Raw genomic sequence first — 25,450 nt, forward strand, 5'->3', positions numbered from 1 at the left:
TCAGGTCCCCCCATGCCCATTTTTTTAACCTTTCCTCATAGGTCAAGGCTTCTAAACCTTTTATCATTTTGTTGCTTTTCTCTGGAGTCTCTCCAATTTGTCCACATCTTTCCTAAAGTGTGATGTCCAGGATTCAACACAGTACTCCAGCTGAAGCCTCAGCAATGCTGACTAAAGCAGGACAGTTACCTCCCATGTCTTACATACAACAAGTCCTGTTAATACACGCCATAATATTGGCCTTTTTCACAACTGCATTACGTTGTTGACTCGTATTCAATTTGTAATCCACTATATTCCCAGATCCAGCACTGCTACCACCTAGTCAGTTATTCCCCATTGCATATTCGTGCATTTGATTTTTCCTTCCGAAGTGTTGTACTTTGCACTTGTATTTATTGGCAGTTCTGATATAGTTTTAATTTGCTACACCTCCAATATTATCTGAGATGATGCCCAGGAATCCAGTGGAAACATTTAAAAGTTAATAGTTTTTAAATTGGATTTATTGAAGAAAAATGTAAATTTGTGTATTTTGAGCATCGTAACCATTTTGATCCTCTACAATTTTGAATGGCTCAAATGCCTTACTTACTGCTCTTTTGTGAGTAAATGAGTGTACCAAGTGAACCAAGAGAATTTAATTCTTTAATGTTAAATATTTATATTCAAGTTTAAAAGAGGAAAAGGGATTATGTAATGTAGGCAAGAGGCTTTACCATTAAAAACACTTCGATGGAAATGGAAAATCCATGCTTTACAATATTAATATCTGTCATGATGCATCACAGTAAGAGTATTCCCTTCATCGGTATTGCTGGAATGCTCGGACTACTGATTTATTAAGAGGCAATATTTAGATGCAAGATAGACAAGTAATGTTTGTTTTCAAAATTGTGTACGGCTTAAAACTAATTCTATTTTTAATTTAAAATAATAGTTTTAAGCACAGATATATTCATTTCAATTACAGTATTGCCCTAATGTAGACAATTGGTGTTGATTATTGCCACAATTTATAGAATATTGTTTTTCTTTTAATTAAAAGTGAAGTACTGTCCAACGTAGTAACATCCCATTTAGCACTTCATTTGCTAGTTTAGCACTAGATCAACAATTTCCCCTTGTACTTTTGTATTGTAGGAACTGTGCTTGATTCGTTTCCACCCTGCAACAGAAGAAGAGGAAGTTGCCTATATTTCTCTCTACTCCTATTTTAGCAGTCGTGGTCGGTTTGGTGTTGTAGCTAATAACAACAGACACGTCAAGGACCTCTACCTGATCCCACTGAGTGCTAAGGACCCAATTCCATCCAAACTCTTGCCCTTTGAGGGACCAGGTAAGCACATAATTTGTGGGAGGCTAAATGGTACCCAAAATTAAATCATAATTTCAAACATTCTAACCAAGACAAACGATGTTACTGATTTTAGGTGTAATACATGCCCTCAAGTAAGTACCAATGGAAAAGTAGTTCATTATGTAAAAATAGTTGTAAAAATGAAACCTGTAATTTGGGAGTAGCAATAAGTAAACTCTTTGCCCCAAAGATAAAATAACCTGTAATCAATACAGTCCTTTCTGCAGTAGGCTTGGCTTACCCATTATTATGAGCATGAATGTATCCATAAAACTTGGTATACAGAACAATCATTATATAAAAACACCACTGCCCACACATATCAGCACCAAGCCAGCAGGAAATTCCAACTTTGGAGAGCACAGGAATCAAGATATCTACTCAAATGAAAGGTAACGTTTGCAATAACTTCACAGCATCATCACCTCACTCTAACTATGACTTTTTTCCTGTGTGCTTGTGTTCTAATGGTCATTGGAAACTCCAGCTAAATCACTAAATGTCAAAGACTGGCTTGGTTTAAAAAAAAAAACCATTTCCCCACTCCCTAGGAATGTAGTCTAGCTGCACAATGGGTAGCTACAAATGGGTGTAGGAAAATTACATTATCACAATCCTGATCATTCTCATATACATTTTATTTGTGGGGGGGGAGGGAGTAAAGTTCAGCTTCAGTTTGCTCCTCTGCCTGTGTGGTAGGCCTGATGACTGAGTGAAGAAGTAAGAATGAGGGGAGTGTGAATTCATCCTTCAGATAGCACTTTTTATACTTACTTGAATTTGATGTCTTCATGAAGGAGGAGCATAAATTCAGTCACTAAACAAGAATTTGTTTTTGACACAAGGTAGCAGCTTAAGAGGCTAAAAGAGTGTGAGTTGAGATCCAGGCAGCACTCAGTTGCTGTTCTGGTGTTTTTACAAAATGCTTTAAAGAATGAACATCAAGAACCAGATCCTGCAGTGTGCTGAGCTCCTTTCTTGAGACGCTGAATGACCTCAACTTCCATATGCTCATAGGATTAGGACCCAACCAAACACTAAAATGTTCTCAACAAACCTCATTAAACACAAATAATGGAGTGTTTCATATTTGGGCCAGCTCTTTGTGCCAAGTGTAAAAAAAATATTTTGGTGCCATTCCCTTCCTGTCTCTCCCACACCATCTTAGAGAAGCCTATTCTGAAGATTCTCAGCCTTAGATAGCGGGGAAGAAATGCTAGCTGTGTAACCATCCATGAAGGGGACATACTCCTGGTCCCCATTCTTGGACTGCAACAAAAGGGGCAGTGTCTGTTCCTACCTATCAGGTACTTATATGGCCCCCATTATCATAGTATTTGAACACCTCACAACCTGTAATGTATTTATCCTCACTAGGCTTCTGTAAGGTAGCGGAAGCACTGTTATCCTTATTTACAGCTGAGGAACTGAGTAACAGAGGCACCAAGTTATGTGCCCAAGGTCACACAGAAGATCTTTGAATCAGGGAACTGAATCTGGGTCTCTGGAGTCCCAGGCTAGCAACCTAACCATTGGACCATTCTTCTCAGTACAAAAAAAATTCCTACACTCAAAGTCTCTTCCACTGTGGACCATGATGAACAAGAGGAATAGGACTGGCCCACAAGGAGCCCACAGTCCTTTGTAGTGTATTTAAATATATCTTAGGAGAGCACTTAAATAATCTACGCCTAGTACCTGCTTTGTTTGACTTTTGATTTTTGTCTAGCTTTGTAAGTTTTCTTTTTCAATTAATTTTAATTAGTTTTCTCTGATCTTGAGAATCTGGTAAATGTGGATAAATCAATGCTTTTAAATCTTCTTAGTAGGAACTTACAGATATCACATATGGGCCTTGTTTGGGCCTTCTGCACTGGAGTGAATTATACCCCAGACGAGTTCACAAATCGATTAGGCTCTAGTCAGATAAAGGTTACGTTTCTAAATTCTAAAATTAAATCTTTCTCAAATACTAGAATTAAGGAATACCATGGATAAAATACATGGAAATTGCAACCAGCTATTGAGTTTTAAAATCAACATTATTTTTATAGAACATCTGTCCCTTCACAAATATAAAGTATTAAGAGGGTTGGTTGGCTGTTTTTTTTTTTTTTTTGGGGGGGGGGGGGGGGAGGGGGGTTGACCAAGATTTTCAAAAGTGACTAATGATTTGAGTACCTCAGTTTAGGTTTCTGAACTAGACATTCAAGGGGCCTAATTTTAACATCACTTTCTGAAAATCAGGCCCCTTTAAGGTGTCTGATGTTGGGCACCCAAAATCACTTACTTTTGAAAAACTGGGCCTTTTACTTCTGTTTGTCATTTGAATTTTATATGCTACATATGTGTCTGCTGATTTTTCCATGCCAGCAAAGGTTGGAGTGTTATAAAAAACAATACACTGTCTCTTGAGGAAGGGGTGTATTTTTTATTATTCTAATGTGATGCTGTTGGACTCCAGAGGGAATTGCATCTGCCACCAGGACTTCCAGTTGGTGGTGGTGAAGTAAAGGGTGAAATGAGGGAATCTTAGAATGACCCTTCTTCACCAAAAGAAATGTACTTCAAAATGGGCAAAGATAGTAACTGTAAGCAAAAGAATTCCATAGCCAATGATCCTAATGGCAAAACACTCACTGGCCAAAAGATTGTATCCAATTCTATACCTGGGAGTGTCCAAATGGCCAGTATCAACAACTTTCAAAGGACTGGCTTTGTTTTCATAGCATACAACATATTACTGGTTAAAAGATTTTTACTTGTGTGTACATATATCTCTTTCCTGCCCTGTATTTGCTTCTCTCTTAAAGTGTATATACAGTGGCATGCAATTTCTTACTAATGGATGGTTATGCCTTAATTGGAAGTAATACAACAATTTTGCAAATGCAAACTATACTATTTCAGCCATTTTCCCTCTTTTAAATAGTTCATGATAACTGCATTGGAAGAGTTTTGACTTTCCCTTTTCTGCTTTAGTAGGCCAATATGCTTTGTGGCATCAGTTTATTAAAAAAGAAGGGTTAGGAAGGGATTTATATCAGATTGGCACTCACCAAGCTCTTATTCTACTAACCACCTAACTTCTGCAGGTCAGAAGGGATTTTCTAATTGTTTCTATGAAGTATCATTGCTCTTCTACTTTATGTGTAAAATTTAAATCTTTTTTGGGGGTATCAGACTAATTTAATTGGCATTGCTAACAAGGTTAGTCCAACATTTTTAGTTAATTATTTACAGGATGCTTTTAAACCTAGAATTACTGGAATCCAAACTATAGATCGGGGTGGCCAAACTTACTGACCGTCCGAGACGACAATCTTCAGAAGTTTGAGAGCAAGGGTTCACCTGCCGAGGCTTGGGGCTTTAGCCCCGCGGGAGGCACATGATGGGGTTCAGGGCTTCAGCCCCGCTTCTGCTAAAGCCCCAAGCCCTGGCAAGTGCCTCCCGTGGGGCTGAAACCCTGAGATCCACCCCTCCCCACTGGGCAGAAGCCCCACCACCCTGCTGCAAGGTAGAGGTCCCAAGCTTCCACCCTCCCCCAAGTCTGATAGGTGGAGAATGGGTGGGGCGGGGGCTCTGTGAGCAGCACTTTAATGGAAAAAGAGCCGCATGTGGCTTGCAAGCCACAGTTTCGCCACCCGTGTTATAGAGAATCTGAAAATATTATACACTTTAGATGAAAAGAGATGTTAAGTGCAGATTCCACTTTTAGGTCTGAAAGATGGGGAGGGCATATGGTTTAAATAAAAGATCCAATACCAGACCCTTCAACTTAGACTTCTGCCACCAGACGTTCCTAGCAAGTGTGAACTGATAGTTCAGTGTTTGTTTCATAACAGTGCTTAATTGCATTAATATTTTAAAACTAAATACAGTATAGGAATATTGAATTTTTTCAGGTAAGCACTTTTTCTCTGTTCTTCTATGTATGTGTATATGTATCAATACCACCACATAAAACATTGTAATCCACATTTTCAAGTAATATCAGATGGAATTTACTGCTTTCTTTTTCTTCATAGTCAATAAAAGTATTTTATGGAAAGTGGTCATTGTCTCTTTAAATATAAATGTTTTCATAGATGTTGCATAACAGTCTCACTGTACCTTCAATTACAGTTTAACAAGAAACCAGAACATATTATCAGAAATCTGCTAAGGAAAATACAAATATAAGTGAGCAAGCAATAAGTAGATGATGTAGTAAACATAAAACCTTTTTCTGCCAACATTTCAAAAATCCTAGCTAGAAGATATTAGAACTGTGCAGAAGAGTTCCATTATACAAGTAGAAATTATACATTTCTCTCCTGTTTGTGGCAGACTGACAAAATGAAACTGATGGCTTCTAAACTAGAATTGTACCTATTGCTTCATGAAAAACTTTCACATCCATTTTCTTGCATTTAATTGGGATTTAAAAATTGAGGGAAAATGGGAAGATGTCCATTAGAGATACTCATCAAAATACTATAGTATCTGAAGTATTATCAGGTGGCAGTTCCAGGTTATTCCAGTAGGAGTTTACTGTGTTTCACTGTATCATCCCTAAATATACTCTGAATGGCTCACACACACACAAATTAGCACTTTTCATCTGTAGATCTCAAAGCAGTTTTCCAAGGAGGGTAAGTACAATCATCCCTATTTTACAGATGGGAAAAGCACAAAGAAGATACGACTTTTCTAAGGTCACACAGTGAGTTAGTGGCTGAGCTGGAATAGAGCCTAGGTCTCCTGACTCCCACTCCTGTGCCCTGTCTGCTGGACTATGCGGCCACATATCCTGCTTCCTTTCCATTACATTTGACTTCACCAGGTGCACAAATCTAAAGGAGGAAAACAAATCAATTTAAAATGATATGTCGGAACACTTTGTATTCAGTGGAAACACTTGCATTTTTTCTGTATGATTGTTCACTTTTTGGTGACTTATTCATGGATTTTTTTGGTTCTCTGTTTTGGAAAGAGGGACATCAGCTGGATCACTTAGACCGTCCTGCTGCAGTGTGGCAGGATTGATTTAATTATCCTTGAATCATCCCGAAAAGATTAGTGTCAAATTTGACCTCGAATCTGTAGTGAAGGTGATTACCCAATATTTTTTTATTTGTATTATTTTAGTGACAAAGGGCCCTACTCATGGACCAGGATCTCGATGTGCTAGATGCTTATATTATTGGTCTTTTTGAATTTATAAACATATGTTTTGCTGCAACACAATCCCATTACTCTCCCCCCCCCCCCCTTTTTTTGTCCTCCTTAATTGATGGGGGGGGAATTGCTCCTTGGCTTTGACATATCACCCCTTTTACATACTTACGCTACTGTGTCTCCCTTCATTTTACTGTGGACTGAATGTAGTTACTTTCTTCAAAAGTCTCACTTTAGTTGTTCTGTGTACTGTATCCAATTTGTGTTTTTTCTTAAAATCCAGTGTCTAAAGCTGACATGGTGCTCCTGCTGAGTTCTGAGTGGAACTGAAATGACTTTTTTTTTCTCTCTCTACATACTAACTCCCACAATACCATTCTATGTAGCAATTGCATTTATTTTATTTTTGCGACTATATTGTATTGACCTCATTATAATACCCCCCCCCAAACTCTTCTCTGTGCCCCTACTACTTGACCTCAGTTTTCTCCCACCCTATATGTAATTTTGTTCTTGCCCCACTAAACTTGCTTCATTTTGGTTTCCTTCTTAATATAGTATTTTTAACTCTCTTGTCTTTTGTATTGTCTGTAAATATTAATGTATTCACACATCCATCTGCCATGTCGATAATGAAAACAGCAAATAGTAATGGAACAAGAATGGACATCAGTGGAACTCCACTCAGTACCTTCTCCAAACCTGACACTGAAACTCCTGCTATCAGAGGATTAATAATGGCTGATTTTACAGTTTTTATCCACTTCTACATCTGATTCAAAGTTCTATAGTTTTCCTGTGAGAATGTGACATGAAATCCTGTCAAATACCTTATTAATTTAAAGTAGATGCATTTTAATGAAAAAGCAATCTATTCTGTCCCCGTAGAAAACATTGCATAAATGTTGGCATATCAATTTGATTAATTACAATGGTAAATATTTTTTCTGAAAATGTGGAAGAATACAGATACTTCCCACACTACTTATAGTGCACTAAAATACCTGAATATCAGACTTCTGGAAAGATAAATCTTTACAACAATAGGTGTATCCTTTATGTAGAAGTAGACTCTTTAATCTCAGCAGATATATTAAAGACTGTGGAAGAAGATGGCACAAATATTCATCATAGAAAAAGAAGACTATTCCATTCAGCAAGTATATTTTAACCTACTTCATCAGTGCATACTTTAAAACTGAGAACAAAACTCCAGTGGCAGTTTTGAATTATCTAATGTGCTACAAGTGAGAGTTTAATTTGAGCTTGCAATAATGAAAGCAAGAGTAACATATCTTGGTCTATACAAATTAAAAAAAATGTATTGTAAAAGATGTACGTAAGGAGTAGAAAGGCAAGCATATGGGGAAATGAGCATTGCGGTATCCTGTATTTCTATGGCCACAGTTTAACAAAATCAGCAGCTAGACTTCAAACATGTAGTGGGATAAAAGCCTTTTATTTATATATATAAAAACTAATTCATCATTAAAATATACCTACTAAATTCATTTTGTTACATTAGTTTACAGCACTTTTAAAATGCCTTACCACCTGAAAACCAGTTGTTAGGGGTTAGTTGGAGAATGGGGTCGACATTTTCAAACCTTGGTTCCTCAAATTAGACACTTAAAGCGATATTTGGACATCTGCTTAGAAGTTGTCTGATCTTTAGAAGTGCTGGTCACTCACAAATCTCTTTGAATTCAAGTTGCTGCACGTGCTTAGCACCTTTCAAAATCAGACCACTTCTGGATATAAGAGTAACTTTTTGGTCTGGGGTTATGAAAATTTATGTCAATGAGATGGTAGCATAGTTTTGATTACAGACTTTTAAAAAATTCCTATTTTGCTGAAATTTGGAATATATGATAATTGAAAGGCAAGGGTTATGTACAGTTTGATATGAACTATTAAGTTACAATATCAAAATAGATAATCATGGATTAGGACGATTATTAAGCTCTAGACAGATCTGATTTCTTGAGTAAATACTTAAAATACATTTTATAAAGTTTTTGAATGCTATTATTTTTTTGCCTAGTGCTGGTTCAAATATTTTGTTACAATTTTTCACCCTTTTTTTTAGTTAATGAGTAGTTTGCAAACAGATCTTAATTTCTGCTTCACCGAGTAGTTTCCATCCTATGAGGGTTTTTTTTTTTTTAAACAAATGAGTAAATTATTGTGTTTTTAATTTGAGCTGTGACTGGTCACTTAAGTCACAAGGATTGTGTCTACTCCTGCTTAGATAACTGAAACTTTAAAGACAAAAGAAGAGCAAACTCCTAATAAGGATTTTTGAACAAATAGAAGTTGGTGAAACTTTCAGGATTTGTCAACATTTACATGACTACATAATGGTCATCCGAAAACTTGCAAATAAGAAATTGACCCCTCAATTTATAGTGAACCAAACTTAACATGTATATCCACAAACATTCACAAATCAGGGGTATTTTCCTATTTCACTACCTCTACTTTTGAACAAGGCAGTTATAAGGGATAGTAAGATGGATAGAATCCTTGACTAAGGTCTTTTCCCAAGAGAATGCTGTACATTTAGTTTCTAACCTACCTGATCCCCATCTCGCCTCAATACCCATGTGATCTTTTTTCCACTAGACAATTCAGATTCTCTGCAAGTCCCAGTGTCTTCCAGTTCAGCTTGCCTCTCTTTTCCTATGACTGATTTAAGTTTATTTTAAGTTTATCTCATTTAAAATAAAATTATGGCAGAGGGGGAAGAAAACTGGCAGTATTTGTGAAACCCTAAATTTAGGTCTGAGTAATATCCCTATGACATGGAATTCACATAAATGGAGCGCAGTGTTTATTACAAAAATCAAAATAAAGGAATGTTTACAATAATATAATGGGTCAAACACCATCCCCAGTTAAAAAAATAAAAAATCTAAACTGTGGGACTTTAACTCTCCACATTGTACAAGCAATTGGATTTGATGTAGCTCATGCAGACTGGTATTGTGTTAGGAGCCAAAACAAGAGGTGTTACATACCATACAAGCAGCAATACTTGAGAAGACTGCGTGAGTTCATGAATCAAGGCATGTAGGGTTATGTCTGAATGTATTCTATAAAACATTTAAATTCTAGTAGACGAGAACACTCTTTGTTTTTCAATATACTTAAACCTATGCTGAGGACCACTTCCAGTAGCTAACCAATTCTTTTAAGCAATCACTGTAGAGTAGCCTCAAAATTTTCATTACAATTTTTTTTTATAAAGACGACTTTTAGTGGGCAACCAATTTTTGCAGGTTGCTTAGGTATTCACTTAAAACAGATTCACTGTACATTTACCAGTTGCCCTCAGAAGTATTCAGACTTTTTAGATTAGTGCCGTTTCCCCCACAATTGACAGCAGACTCATGATATGATTTTAAATTCTCTTGCTTTAATGTTTAAATCTTAGCAGTGATGTCCTTTGAGGAATGCCTGCCTCCATACAGTTACGATAAACACGAGAGCTTCAGTTGCTGAGGGATTAATGTTTGACAAAATGGTTTGTTAGTCTGAAGCTTAGGAATATATCACAGGGTAATTTTGAAAATACTGAAAGCAAAATATAAAATTTTCCATGAATGGGTGTGATGTGGACAACAGTATCAGTTAACTGAAATATGCAACATCCATGTCAGTAGAAGACTTAGAGGAGAATCTCGTCAGCCGAAGAAAGAGGCAAGAGTTTGAAGAAAACTGTTCCCCTGCTACATCTGAAGAACAAAATTAGAAATGTAAAACTGTAGTGCCATCATAAGAAGCTGTTTTAAATATACTAGATGACATTAGTCCTCACAATGTGCTATTATACACACAACTGTTCTGAAAAGACTGTTGGGTGGGAGGGGCTTAAAATATAATCGCAGAGCTTTCTAAATTTTACGTCATGTTACTTATGGAAATACTTTTCAGTTTGTTACAGTACACAAACAAAAATCTGAATGCTTGTATAGATTACATCTGTAACCAGAGGCATGTTAATGGGTTTGTTCATTGCCCTCCACCCTATGTTCACTTGATTAACCTCCCAAAGTATCATTGGAAGTTGCGTGGGAGGGGAGAATGGAATTAAATAAAAGAGTGAAGCAGTCCCTATGAACACCTTTCAAAATGTTTTTCTCTATATCCTAAAATCTTCCTGTCAATTTAGCATGTGCTTTCCTAATGACCTGATCCTGAAGCCTTTACTTAGGTGAGTAATCCTATTAATGTAATGAGACTACTCACCTATGTAAGAGCTGGAGCACCATGCCCTAAACAGTTAACATTCAATTATGGAAGGGTTGAACATTACATTGGCCTCTGTTCTGCCAGACCCATACTCCTGTTTGTCCATTTATCTCACAAGCATCTTAAAGCTTTCTTCCATGTCACCCCGTCTTGGAATGCCCTCTCCAAACTGATCCATATAGCCACTTATCCTCTCTTCAAGATCTATTTTTACTATGAAGCCTATAGGAAATTGCCCACAGGTAATGCTACGAAGATGCCCATTGAAGATTACTAATACTTACATATATTAAAATTACTTGGAATCAAATTGTGCAATGGCTAATTTATGTTCACACACGATTTTCTGATACTCCTGTCCTGCCTCTCCTGTCCCCTTTTTAGTGTGTGCTGCATTCAATTGTGTCTTCTCTTAAATTAGATTGTAAACCCTTTGGGACAGTGACTTTGTCTTGCTATGTGTTTGTACAACACCAGCATAATGGGATTCCAATCCCAATAGCTACTGTCATAATACAGCTAAAACAATAACAATTCAGGCATTAATGACTGAAACACATATGTATAAGGTATAGGCTCCAGATTATCCATACCTACCCTCTGTCTCATAAACTGTGAACTTATGTTCCTGTCTAATTGTGCTCTAATTATTTAAACATATCTGGAGTTGGCTCAGTGATCCAGATAATTGGTGTCTTAGTGTATAACGTGCAAAGGGCTGTTCCACAGTACAGATCATATTTCTGGTAGAATTTTCAAATCAGTTTTTAAAATCTTTTCTTTTTATACCTCCACAAATACCAAACGTCATCTCTACTTTACCCTTAGGGCTTGGTATAATATGCTAGTAAGCCTCCAGCTTCCCTGCTTTTATTACACTTCTCTTTTTAAAAAATAGCTTCATCCTTAAAATGAGCTGAAATTATTATAAAAAATTTTCAACGAGGAAATGATTTTAGTACTGTTACTATTTACTTATTAAACACATCTCAACTAAGTTTTTGAAGCTAATCTAATACCAGTACACTCTTAACAAAAATAAACAGCTTTAAGAGTACGATTATAATTTAGAGTAAAAAATGTGGACCTATCTTAATATTTATGTAGTCCCTCTTTATCTTTGATAATTTACTATGCTAGTTATATAAGCCTTTTTGTTAAGCATTTTCCTTTGAAGCTAAACACAACGTTGACCTCTTTTAAAAAATGTTTTTAAAGACAAAATTACCATATTCTCAATGTACTATAGAAAATAGTTTGGAAATATTCAAGTGGCATGAGACTAATGTTTTAATAATAATTCTTTGCGTGTTTTGTTACTTAGATGTTCTGAATGCATATATTATTGCAGCAGGCTTTCCCCATTTATCTCTCCATTAGTTACAGTGTATTTACTGATAACTTATTTGATTTTTTTAACCATTGCGGTAGCATGTTAGTTTTGAGAAGTGAACAAGGTACAATAGTATGAAAATAGAATATTTAATGAAGTATGTTTTCAACACAGAGGTCTGATTTTTTTATATTAATAAGGAAGTTGCTATTTTTAGTACCGCCATCTATTGCTAGTTTGTTCAGTTAAAAATATTTCACAAGAAAAGCATCAGAGAATATATTTTTAACTGAAATATCCTATAGTGTACTTCCTTTAAAAAAAAAAAAAAAAAACTAGTGAAAAATCTGACATAACTACATACAGTGCAATTCAAACAGAAGTTGCACACTATCTGTACTGATCGTATGTATTTTCTCTCTTGTGTGCTTTCACTGCTGTTGTAGATCAATCGGTTACTGCTTTAAGGATAAATAACTGCCTTCTAACACAGTCTTTTTTTTTGTCTTCCAGGTCTTGAATCATCACGTCCAAATTTAATTCTTGGATTAGTGATTTGTCAAAAAGGTAAACGTCCTGCAACTGTTCTGGAATCGGACAAGATGGAAGAAAAGCGCAGCAGAATTCAAATACAGGAAGAAACTGAAGTATCAGTGTACCCTAAAGGCCCTATTGCTTCTCAGCAAGAAAAGAAACCTTCAAAGTACACTCTTTATTCTGGAGAAACAGCTGCAAGTACAACGCCTCCTGTATCTCCCCCCCCACCACCACCGCTTCCCATTCAAGAACCATCTACAATAACACCATCAGTGTTAAAAATACTGTCATCGATTAAAACAGGAACCACAACAACCATGATACTGCCAGTTCCAACTTCAGCAACAGCAACAGGCACTGGCACAACAACTTCAACTTCTACAACTTCATGTTCTTCAAAAACAGCCACACCTCTTGAGCATATCTTGCAGACTCTTTTTGGAAAAAAGAAAGCTTTTGAGTCTGTTACTAAGGACTCTGAAACTGTTCAGTCTTCAAACCAGGAAGCTCAAGTTACACTAGATGGAGTGTCAGCTGCTCCTTTATTAGATCCAATTGTACAGCAGTTTGGGCAGATGTCTAAAGATAAAATTATAGAAGAGGAGGAAGATGACAGACCATATGATCCTGAAGAAGAGTATGAGCCAGACAGAGCTTTTGAAATACAGACTGGTGAAAGTGAAAAACTGTATGATCTTGAAAAGCCTTGTGAAACATCTGAACAAGAGGATGAGGCCTATGATCCAGAAGATGAAACGATCTTAGAAGAAGCAAAAGTTACTGTTGATGATTTACCTAATAAAATGTATGCAGATGTGAAAAGCAACGCTGCGGAGACATCCGCCCCATATGTGCCTGATGTGTCTGCTCCCTCATCCTTGGTAGAACAGCAAAAAATGTTGGATGAATTAAACAAACAAATAGAAGAACAGAAAAGACAACTGGAAGAACAAGAAGAAGCCCTCAGACAACAAAGAGCAGCTGTTGGCGTTTCAATGGCTCACTTTTCAGTGTCTGATGCTTTAATGTCACCGCCACCAAAATCATCCATAACAAAGTCTGATTTATTCCAGCAGGAACAACAAATTACAGAAAAATCAGATTTACCATCATCCTCAAATCAGCAAGCACAAGTGCTAAATCAGGGCTCTGATCTGAGACAAAGTAGAGATCCTCGACAGGCTAGAAGGATGGCAACAGAGAATAATGATAGTGCTGATTCTCGGATAAAGCCACAAATAGTACACAATGAGACACCTACAAAAGAAGTTATTCCAGCCAATTATCCAGGTTCATTACAGACTTCACTTGAAAAGGAAGATAAAACATTAATTTCTGCTACCCAGGCTGGGTATAGTGAGGATAAGTGGGTTCCAGGTGAAAAATTGGCTACACTCTCTGAACAAGATGCACCTAATGTCAAGTTTGAAAACACTGCTAAAGTTCATCTGGAAAGTGTGAATCAAACAGCTTCTGGAGAAACTTCCACATCTAAGCCTTTACGTAAAGTACTGCTTCCAACACCTCCCAGTACATCTTTTCAGCCCAATTTCCCTACACCAAATGATGGTCAGTCTTGGTCAAATGAGTCACAAGACGCTAATTCTCCATCAGTAGGAAGAGATTCTTTTTCAAATCCAATCTTTACACCTCAGGAAAAGATAGCTGGTCACTTTGAACCTGAAAGAAGTCTCTCCTCAGTACAGTACGAAGATCAAAGAAACTCTCAGTCCCGTCAGTTTGCAGAACAAACTGAATCTCCAGCTGTTCAAAGTGAGGGAGAAAAAGGACCTCTCCCTCAACACTTTGAAGAAAACCGAGGAGGGCCTCCATTTTCTTTGTCTGGGCAAAAAGGAGGGCTTCCACCACTGATGTTTGGTGCATCTGTGGGACCTCATGGACCCAATTTTCTTGGGCAGAGAGGACCAGCACCACAGTTTTCAGAAGAGCATGGTTCTTCTCCAAGTAATGATGGAGAAAGAGGACCTCCACCTGGCAGATTTGGAGGACAAAAAGGACCTATTCCTTCATTATTTTCTACACAACATGGACCACCTCCTCTTTTTGGTGACAATAGGGGCCCTTCACCTTCCTATCTTGGTGGTCCAAGAGGAATGTCGCCATCTCAGTTTGAAGATCGTAGGGAACCTCACATGGAACAAAGAGACTTCCCAGATTCCCAATATAATGAAATGAATAGGCCTCCTGGACAATTTGAAGGACCGGAACCACCCCAGTTTATGGGAAATAGGGGGCCTTCACCTTTTCATTTTGGAGGTCAAAGACGACCACCACCATCTCAGTTTAAAGGACAGAGAGGAGGCCCTCCACCACCTCAGTTTGGAGGGCCAAGATGTCCACCACCTTGTCATTTTGGAGGATCAAGAGGCCCTCATCCAAATCAATTTGAAGGGCAAAGAGGTCCAGCTCCAAGTCACATACCAGGCCCCAGGGGACTTTTGCCACCGCCTTTTGAAGAACGGAGAGGGAGTCCACCACCCAGATTTCCAAACCAGAGAGGGCCAGCCCCACCTCATTTTGGAGGACCAAGAGGAACTACACCTGCATTATTTCCAGAACAAAATGAACCTCCCCCTTCTAGATTTCATTTTCAAGGGCAACCTCCACAAGGTATGAAACCAACCCCTAGACCACTCCTGGAACTTCCAAGTCATCCACCGCAACACAGGAAGGAGATGTGGGATGAAGCAGGACCATCTGCCTCTCTTCCTAATCTTTCAGGACAAGGACCTGAGTCAGAAGCACAATGGCCGGTGTCCGATTTCCGAGAGGGCAAAAATATTGAATTTAGAGGTCAGACTTTCGAAGGGAGGCAGAGGGAGAGGTTTGAAGGAGGAAATAAAGAAAAGGTATTAGATCAGCCAGAAAGTCAGCAGTCAGAGAATCGACAAAATAGAGGGTTTGAAGAAAGACGAAGGGATAGGGAACATGGCAGACCTTGGGAAAGAGATCATGGGAGAAACTGGAATAGAGACAGGGAAAGGGACTGGGAGAGACACAGAGACAAAGACTGGGATAAAAACAGAGAGAGAAACCAAAACAAAGATAGGGAGAAAGATTTGGAGCGGGCAAAAGAATGGGAAAGAAACAGAGACCGAGAGCGAGCCAGAACCAGAGAAAGAGATTCCCACAGAAGACGTGATAGGGACAGATCAAGAAGCAGGGACAGGGATCGTGACAGAGATAAAGACCGAGAGAGAAGCAGGGAGAAAGAAAGAGATCGAGAGAGGGATAGAGACTGGGACAGAGACAGAGGAAAAGATCGTAAAGACCGAAGTAAAAGTAGGGAAAGTGGTAAAGATTTGAAGCCCGAACCACAGCAGGAAACTCAAAAGCCAGCAGAAACAGAAGTTGCTTCATCTTCCACTAATCAGACATAGAAACAATTCATAATTAATTGTACCTGATAAATAATGATTAATTTTTCACACACAAAAAGAAGCAAGAACTCGAGGTCTCCTGTATATACTGTATATTCTCATCTTTACAAGAATGCCCTTGTAAAGCCAGCCTTACAAAATGTGTTGACAAATTAAAACAGTTTTTTAACAACTGTGAATGAGAGAATATTCAAACAGATACGGAGCAAGAACATACTGGACTTTAACTTGCAGCATTTTGTGCATAATGTTTTTCTTACAAAAATTCACAGCGTTAAGAGTTATGAGATTTTCTTTTTTTCTACTTACACCTTTATCTTAAAATTTCCATTTACAATTAATATAGAAATGGAAAAAGTCTACAAAGAGCATATTGCTTTTTAAGATTACAAAGTTATGTTTTCCAGTAACTTGAATTGTAATTTTATAAGAGAATCTAATCAAAACCTTAGGAGCCATAACTTTACATCTCATTTATGTAGTATTTCGGTGTAAAAAGTTGTTTCTACAGCACATGCTTTACAAGAGGAGTCTGATATTGTTGTCTTGTGATCTTACAATGGATGGGTTGTGTGTATTTAAGAAATGGCTGCAAAAGAACAGTGTTATTACTTATTTGTAACTGACAGAGTATTTGAATATGAAATGACAAGTTTAAAAGTGCACTATCTTCCTTTTTATATAAAGGTATTTTGAGTTATGGAATCCAGCTGTTGAGAGTTCAACCAAGAAACACAGGCTTCTACATAAATAACTTTTTTTTCATGAGGCTGCAAGGTTTTAAATATTGCATTTTTACAAAAATATAATTAGAGAAAATATAACACCTCTATATCCAGTGGAACTCTGAAGTTTTAAAAATATCATACATTGGCAAATCATTAAAATTTGTAAATGAATAAACTGGTAAACCAAAGGAATGGAAAATAAGCTGGTTAAATATACTACTAAAGCTATTATTTTGGTTATGCTGATTCTTTCAAAGCATTTTGTTTGCAGAATGTTTCTATTTAGAGGTTTAAGGATTTGCTCCACTTTTTCTGTAATTTATTGACAAGAAGTATTTTGCTCCCGAACTAAAATGTCAGTGCTTTTTGGCAATCCATAATAATGTTGATGGTGTATTTAAAAGTTGGCCACTGAAAATAAACATTTGCATAAAGCTTGAAATGGAAAAGGTGATATTAGTTTAATGCGATAGCTTGACGGAAAGCGTTTCACTGTGCAATACAGCGTACTGCTACTTTTCATGTATTCTTCAAGTACATAATTCTGAAGTGTGAAACAGAGAAAACCCTGCTAATTTATTTGAACTTGTACATTTGCAGTTGGGTAAATATTTTGATATTTTTATAAAATAGTTTTGCAAATGTAAAATTAGATTCCTACTGACATTTGCATCTTGAAGTCTACATTATAAGTAGCACTATTCCATATACATCACTACAGATTTTACACTTTATATTGGTGCATCTTTGAACTCCTTAAATATCAAGGACTCGGCTGATTTAAATGATGGGCTGTATTTGAAACCGGTAGTCAAAATGATAAAATGCAGAAAGAGGTGGTATTAAATGCAAACATCTACTATGATGTAAGATTTTTTTCTTTTTCTTTTTACTGGGATGTTTCTAATTTAAAGACATACATACAAGTATGCAAAAATCAAGTGTTTGTTTAGGTTTACTTGATAGAAATTTCTGTAAATTGTATTTTATATTGCAAAATATATCACTGTACATTAAAATGTGGGACTTCACAGGTTTTTGTTACTGTAAGTAGAATAAACATCTACAGAGATTTGTTGTCTTTTTCTGAAATCCATGCACATATTTTAGTTATATCATTACTACTTTTTAACAAGACAAAGAGTATTACAATTTGAGAGGCTTCAGAGAAGAAGAATGGCATGAGAAACAGTTGCTGAGCAATGGTGGATGTTTTGCTAATCAGATTGCTCCGTTTCTTTACCATTCTGAACAAGGATGGTGCTTTCAAAACCAAACAATTTATTTAACAACTGACATTAACTGTAATGGTTCTGAAAGGCAAGTGAGATCTTTATTGTGCTTGTTTATGATTTTTTTAAATTAGTCATTCAAAAACATTTTCGAGTGTGTTCCAGATTTTTTATTTGAATTATGAGGTGGTCATTTGCAGTGCATACATCAGCAGAACTAATGAGAAATTTCTTTGATAAACAGCTCAGCTGCTCTCAGCCTTTGCAGAGGTGGAAGGGGGGAAATTCATCCCATTCATGAAGAGAACAAGGCCTTCTGTGATTTGGAAGTAGGGTGACCAGATGAGAGGAAGAAAATATCGGGACATATGTGGGGGCGGGGGGTCCGCCAGCGGAGCAAAAAAAAGCCGAGTGCTGCCGGCGGAGCGAAATATCGGGACAAATTGCATCCCGACCAAAGATCGGTCGGGACGTGGGACAAACACCTAAATATCAGGATGGTCTCGATTTTATCGGGACTTCTGGTCACCCTATTTGGAAGCAGGTGGAGTGACTCTACAAGGGACTTCTATGTTTCTCGTGTGCTAGGATGGTGGTCTCCACAGCAATGTCAAATAGGCTGCTGCAAATGTTCATGCTGGGATTTGGTAAAGCTAGGGTGCAGTGTGTCTGTACTTACATAGAGCCAATAGCCAGGAAACAGCATCAGTGGCATTGACAAAATTGGTGGTGGTTCCATTTCATACGCATGGCCTTGTTCACTCTGTGGTGAGCCAGACTTGAATTCTGCTGCAAGATACGCTGTCTAGATTTCAAAATCTGGGCCTGAAAGAATGATGACAACTTTTAGCCTGATTCAGATAAACTCTAAAAACAACACTGAGTTTTTATCATATAAGTGAAGGACTGGAAGGGACCTTAATAGGTCATCTAGTCCAATCCGCTGTACTGAGGTAGAAAACTATTATCTAGAATAGGCCATCCCTTACAGGTGTTTTGTCTAACCTGTTCTTAAAATCTTCCAATGACAGAGATTCCACAACTTCCCAAGGTAATTTGTTCCAGTGCATAACTATCCTTACAGTAAATCTCCCTTGCTGCAATTTAAGCCCATTAGTTCTGTCCTCAGTGGTTAAGGAGAAAAATTTATCATCCTCCTCTTTATAACAACATTTTATATACATGAAGTCTGTTATCATGTCCCACCTCAGTCTTCTCTTCTCCAGACTAAACAAACCCAATTATTTCCATCTTTCCTCGTAGGTCATGTTTTCTAGACCTTAATCATTTTTGTTGCTCTCTTCTGGACTTTCTCCAATTTGTCCACATCTTTGCTGAAACGTGGTGCACAACAGGACACACTACTGCAGATGAGGCCTTAATTAGCGCTGAGTAGAGTGGAAGATTTACTTCGTGTCTTGTTTACAACACTCCTCCTAATACATCCCAGAATGATGTTCACTCTTTTTGCAACAGTATCACATTGTTGACCTGTATTTAGTTTGTTATCCACTTTAACCCCCAGATCCTTGTCTCCCTTACTCCTTCCGAGGCAATTATTTCCGATTTAGTGTTTGTGCAATTGATTCATGTTGCATGAAGGGGGAAAAAAACAAATAATTTTAACTCTGGCTTTAGTTTGCCAACCTAACCAGTGGCATCTTTAATTAATCTTTTGGATCACATTCCAGTTGTTACTATCCTTTTAAAGTGATATTTATCCTGCCACATGAGTGCTTTTCAAGCTCTGTTTAGAATAAAGTGAGGAGAAAATGGGGGACAACTCTTATCTTTAGAGATTTAACATATGTAATGCTTGTGTGTGATTAGCTTTTGAGGCATAGTCAAGTCAGGCATGCAAAAAACTGCTTTAAAAATCTTGGTATCCCATGTAGAGGAAAATATCACTGCTGTAACATTTTGAATTTGTACCCCATGATAACATATAGCACAAATATAGACAATTCCTATGCACTGTTAGTTGATTTAGTGCTTAGAATATTAAGGGATGCTGTCAACAGGAAAAGCATATTTTTGAGCTTCCTAAAGAAATGAATATTTCAAAAAGCACTTGCTAGTTTTTTTATTTTTCTCTTTTTCTAGGACTAGATTTTCAAAATAGCAGCACATTGTGGCTGTGGGACAATATGTACACACAGTTGCGTCTCTTACTATTTTTTTAATTTATTTTGAAAATCTGTCCCTAGAAATATGCCCCTTTTTTAAATAAGCATAACCACCAGTAGATGTATAATATGGTTTGTCTATACATGTGCTTCTAATTACAAAGAGTGAATGCCCATTGCACACAGAATGGTGGCTTGTGACTATGTGTAGGTTGTGTGTATGAGCTGGAGAGTGAACATCTACACTCAATTTTAGTCTAATTACTTTATTGGGGCTATTTCTAGAGTTTTATGATGGTTTACAAATCAATAAAACTTGAAATCTTTTCTGGACCTTTCTGCAAAGGAAAACTGTTGCCTCAGTAGGGCTGCAAGTGTGTTAACATTTAAAATGTCTCAATCTTACAATAACAAATCCAGGGAATTGGTTTCCTACTCTCTCCATGCTACCTGCTCCTCTGCTCTTATCAGTTTGCAGCACATTTGACCATGAGGATCCTGCTTCCAGTGCTTCAAAGAATTCTTGTATATGTTGATAATTGTGCCAGCTCACTAAAACAAAGCAGAGGCAGATAGGCTAAAAACCATGTCTTGTTGTACCCCTGAATCAAATCACAGCTCCATTTGTGCAAAAGGAGATTGGTATTGTGGCAGGTTGGACAAACCTTGCTGTTACAGGTTGGGTGTAACCCCTGCCTTTCTTTCAGGATGAATGTAAAAAAGTGACTGAAAACACTAGTCTCCTAACCCAAAATACAGGCATGGCTCCACCAAAAATAAAGGCGAATGCTAGGCTTTCCAGAAATGCAAATAACCAGCGTGGAGGGGCTGTTGTGTAGACTTTGACCTAAGGGATGTGTGTGTATGTATGTCAGTAAGAAAAGCGGGACAGCACACAGAATGAGACAGCCCAGATCTGAAGACAAGCTCTGTGTAGCTTGAAAGCTTGTCTCTTTCACTAACAGAGGTTGGAGGTAACATTTTACTGGACCCCCATCTTGTTTCTCAAACACAAGCTCCATTGTGTTACTATATCCTTTGCAAAGTTGCTCTGTTGTGTCTTTATTGGCAGAGATCTGTGGATGGAAGCTAAGAGCCTGGTCTACAATGCAGTAGTCATCCCCATTCTTCTTTATGGGTGCGAGATATGGTTGATATATCGAAGCCATCTTAAATGGATGGAGTGGTACCAACAGCACTGCCTTTGGAAGATTCTCTGTATCAGATAGGAAGTCTGTTGCGCCAGTATCAGCGTTCTCTGCATCTAACGTTACTAGTGTTGAGGTGAAGATTATGAATAGGGCCCTACCAAATTCACGGCCATGAAAAATGCGTCACGGACTGTTAAATCTGGTCTCTTGTGTGCATTTACCCTATACTATACAGATTTCATAGGGGAGACTAGCGTTTCTCAAATCGGGGGTCCTGACCCAAAAGGGAGTTGTAGGGGGGTCACAAGGTTATTTGCGGGGGAAGGTGTCGCAGTACTGCCACCCTTACTTCTCCGCTGCCTTCAGAGCTGGGCGGCCAGAAAGCGGCGGCTGTTGGCCGGGCACCCAGCTCTGAAGGTAGCGCCCCGCCAGCAGCAGCGCAGAAGTGAGGGTGGTAATACAATACTATGTCACCCTTACTTCTGCATTGTTGCCTTCAGAGTTGGGCAGCCAGAGCATGGCAGCTGCTGCCTGAGGGCCCAGCTTTGTAGGCAGCAGCGCAGAAGTAAGGGTGGCAATACCATATCATACAATCTTTATTTCTGCGCTGCTGCTGGTGGAGGTTCCGCCTTCAAAGCTTGGCCCCCAGGCAGCAGCCGCTGCTCTCCAGCTGCCCAGCTCTGAAGGCAGCGCCGTTGCCAGCAGCAACACAGACGTAAGGGTAGCAGTACCACAACCCCTTCTATGATAACCTTGCAACACCCCCCCCCCCTCCCAGCTCCTTTCTGAGTAGGGTGACCAGACAGCAAGTGTGAAAAATCGGGATGGGGGTGGGGGGTAATAGGATCCTATATAAGAAAAAGACCCCAAAATTGGGACTGCCCTATAAAATCGGGACATCTGGTCACCCTATTTCTGAGTCAGGACCTCTACAATTACCACACTGTGAAATTTCAGATTTAAATAGCTGAAATAATGAAATTTACTATTTTTAAATTCCTATGACCATGAAATTGACCACCAAAATGAACTGTGAATTTGGTAGGGTCCTAATTATGAAACATCAACTTTGCTGGGCTGGTCATTGTATGTGGATGGCTGATACTCATCTTCCAAAGTAAGTCCTCTTTTCTCAATTTAGTCATGGTAAGAGGGCCCAATGGAGGACAAAGGAAATGCTACAAAGACACCCTGAAAGTATATCTTAAGAAGGGAGACATAGATCCTACCACTTGGGAAGAGCTGGGTGGCAACAGAATCATACATCAAGCCTCGGTCCATTTTGAAGAGAATCGCCTTGCTCTAGAGCCTGAGAAATGGCAAAGGAAGAAAGAGAGTGTACAGCATCCCGGCTAGCAGTTGTGGTCTCTTCAAACAACCACCAGTCACGTATGTGGAAAAACAGGTAGAGCATGAAGTAGACTTCTCAGCCATCTTAAGTCTCATCAATGACTTTTCCCCCTGGCAGACATCAGCCTCGTATCCAGAGATAGCCGACGGATGGTTTCTCTATCAATATACAGTCAGAGAAGAAAAATTACACCTGAAAAGCAAGAGTAACGCCGCTTATGCGTAGGAAATAAATTGGGTTGTTGAGCTCAGAGTGACCAGTACTAGGTAGCCCATTTGTTTGACAGGACAGCATCCTCAAAGATCTTTAGATCCCATACAACGTATCTGGTGTGATTTTGAAAAGATTCTTAGTGACTTTAGGAGCACAAATCTTAGTGAAAGTCAATGTGATTTGGGCTTCTCAATCACTTAAGTGCTTTTGAATATCATGCCTTGAAAATCATGCCTACAGTCTTGACATTGTACTGTCTAGATGTAACCTCTTCCTAATTGAACCAATTCCTCCATAATTAAACAACAGAATTTGCTCCATCCTCGTTGCAGAAGGGGGGAGGGATAGCTCAGTGGTTTGAGCATTGGCCTGCTAAACCCAGGGTTGTGAGTTCAATCCCTGAGGGGGCCATTTGGGGATCTGGGGCAAAATCAGTACTTGGTCCTGCTAGCGAAGGCAGGGGGCTGGACTCAATGACCTTTCAAGGTCCCTTCCAGTTCTAGGAGATCGGATATCTCCATTTAAAAAAAAAAAAAAAAAAAAAAGTGTAAACCTCCATAAACTCTATTGCCTTTATCTGAGTTATTTTGCATTTAGGCCATTCTACCCCAGAGCAAAAGTTGGCCTTGGCATTTCCTCCCCGCCCAAGTTTTGCAGTATCTTGATTGTGCTGGGGTAGTTTTCCTGTACCTACCATTATTTCAATCTAGTCAAACACACAGGGATGTTTTTATGTGATGACATGAAGTAGTGACAGAAATCTCATGTCATGCAGCATACCCACCCAGCGCCATCTTACTACATTTCCCTCTCTTCTGTTTCTGTACTTTGGATTTATTTCCCTTGTTTGGGGGGGGGGGGGGTGTTGTGGTGGTGGGGGGGGGGGGGGGGGGGGGGGGGAGAAGTCGAGAATGACTTGCGTAAGGTCATACAGCTGGACAGTGGCAGAGCTGGGCACAGAAGAGCCCTGTTCTCCCTTCCAGGCTGATGCTCTGTGGGTAGGATTCCTTGAAGGGAAATGGGGGGAGTATCTAGGAGGGAGAGGGGAATGGTGTGGGGGTGCTTATGAGAGGAGTTGGGAAAGGGGGGAGTTTAGGGGGAGGACTGAGTGAGGGTAACTCGCTTTCTGCCAAGAAGGAAGAGTGGGGGTGTTCCTGGGGAGAATGGGGGAGGGGAGATAGTGGGTGGGTAGGGGGTACTCCTGAGGGGTGTGGGGGGGAGTTGCATTGTTTATGGCAAACACAAAGGGCAGCTGTAGGTGGGGGGAGGGGTGAAGAGCTGCGCAGAGGGGGGTGTGAGGGGTACATCCGGCCCTGGGGGGAGGGGAGATGGGCCCCGAGGGGGGGTGGGGGAAGGAGACGGTTCGGGGGGGTGTGTGTGTGGGGGTGTTCCTGACAGGACTGGGGGAAGGGGAGCTGGGGGAGGGGGAACGTGTGGGGCGGTTTGTGGGTACAGCCGACGCGAAGCAGGTGGGCCGATGGCGAGGAAATGAAGCCCAGCCCAGCCGCTCCCCTGACTGNGGGGGGGGGGGGGGGGGGGGGGGGGGGGGGGGGAACGTGTGGGGCGGTTTGTGGGTACAGCCGACGCGAAGCAGGTGGGCCGATGGCGAGGAAATGAAGCCCAGCCCAGCCGCTCCCCTGACTGATGATGACGACGCATGCGCAGCGGTTTTCTTGGCTCGCGCGCGCCTGTCGGGGCGGGCACGTGACCATTAATCCGACTTCGGCGGGAATCTCACCCTGCAGCGTCTGCAGTTACGGCGCGAGGCGAGGACACAGCGGGTGGCGCCCGCGCGCGAGCCTCCCTCGGTCACTGGGGAGCGCGTGGCGGGGAGGAAGGAAGGCTCGCGGCGGTTAAAAAGCGGCGGCGCACGCGCACGGGTAGGCGGTCCACCCCGCAGGCGGAACTGTACTTCGCAGACTCCCCCCCCCCCCTCCACCTCCTGCCTGTTGCTAGGCAGACTTCGCACCTGGCCGATCTCTGTGGGGCAGGCCTTTGAGGGGAGGGGGCTACAGTTGCTCCTCACTGAGCACTAGGGAGGGGGCAGGCTGCGCTGGCCGAGTTTACCCCCCCCCCACCCTATTTTGGGGTGTTAGTGGGATGGGCTGAATTTACCCCTCCCCCTGCTTGGTGTTATTGTTTTTGGGAGGTGTTGACCACCCCCTCCATTTTTTGGGGGGGGGAGTGGGATCCATTATCATTAGGGGTAGAGCCCCTCCGCCCTCTACTTGACAGCATCATTGGGTGGGTAGTGCCTTCTCCCGGGACATTATTGGGGGCCCTATCCTCCATTCTGAGGGGGGTTGGTATTGGGAGATTACACCCTGTTTTGGAGGTGGTGTTTCTGGTGGGTTATTCCCTCTCTTTTTGGAGGGGACCATACTGGGGGGTGGGGCTCCTCTGTGGGGGATCGCCAAGTGGGATGTGATGCCCCCTCTTTTGAAGAAGTATTATTGACTGGGGGAGGGGTTGTACTCTCCATCTCCGGTTGGATGACTGTTTTTTTTTTTTACAGGGTGCTGTTTCATTGCACTCTTGGAGCTGTTGTTACAGGGGAGTACTTCATTTACGTCTTTTTTTCTTCTTTTTTTTTTTTGAGGGAGT

At 39.9% G+C, this 25,450-nt stretch overlaps 1 protein-coding gene across 4 annotated transcripts in view; it reads left to right on the top strand.

The window, feature by feature from the left end:
• DIDO1 (death inducer-obliterator 1) overlaps window positions 1-17,845 on the top strand; it is an 88,720-nt gene extending 70,875 nt beyond the window's left edge. For 2 of the 4 annotated variants that reach the window (XM_034787354.1, XM_034787355.1), the window contains 2 exons: window positions 1,144-1,339; window positions 12,621-17,845. In XM_034787354.1, the coding sequence (XP_034643245.1) occupies window positions 1,144-1,339; window positions 12,621-16,045 (3,621 nt within the window). In that variant the 3' untranslated portion in view covers window positions 16,046-17,845. Of the gene's footprint in view, window positions 1-1,143; window positions 1,340-3,824; window positions 5,412-6,021; window positions 6,146-12,620 lie in introns of those variants that run through there. The other 2 variants (XM_034787357.1, XM_034787356.1) reach the window with 2 other exon arrangements.
• Window positions 17,846-25,450: the final 7,605 nt, after the last annotated feature.

The sequence above is a fragment of the Trachemys scripta genome, chromosome 12 (assembly GCF_013100865.1).
Source record: "Trachemys scripta elegans isolate TJP31775 chromosome 12, CAS_Tse_1.0, whole genome shotgun sequence".
Taxonomy (NCBI): Eukaryota; Metazoa; Chordata; order Testudines; family Emydidae; genus Trachemys; species Trachemys scripta.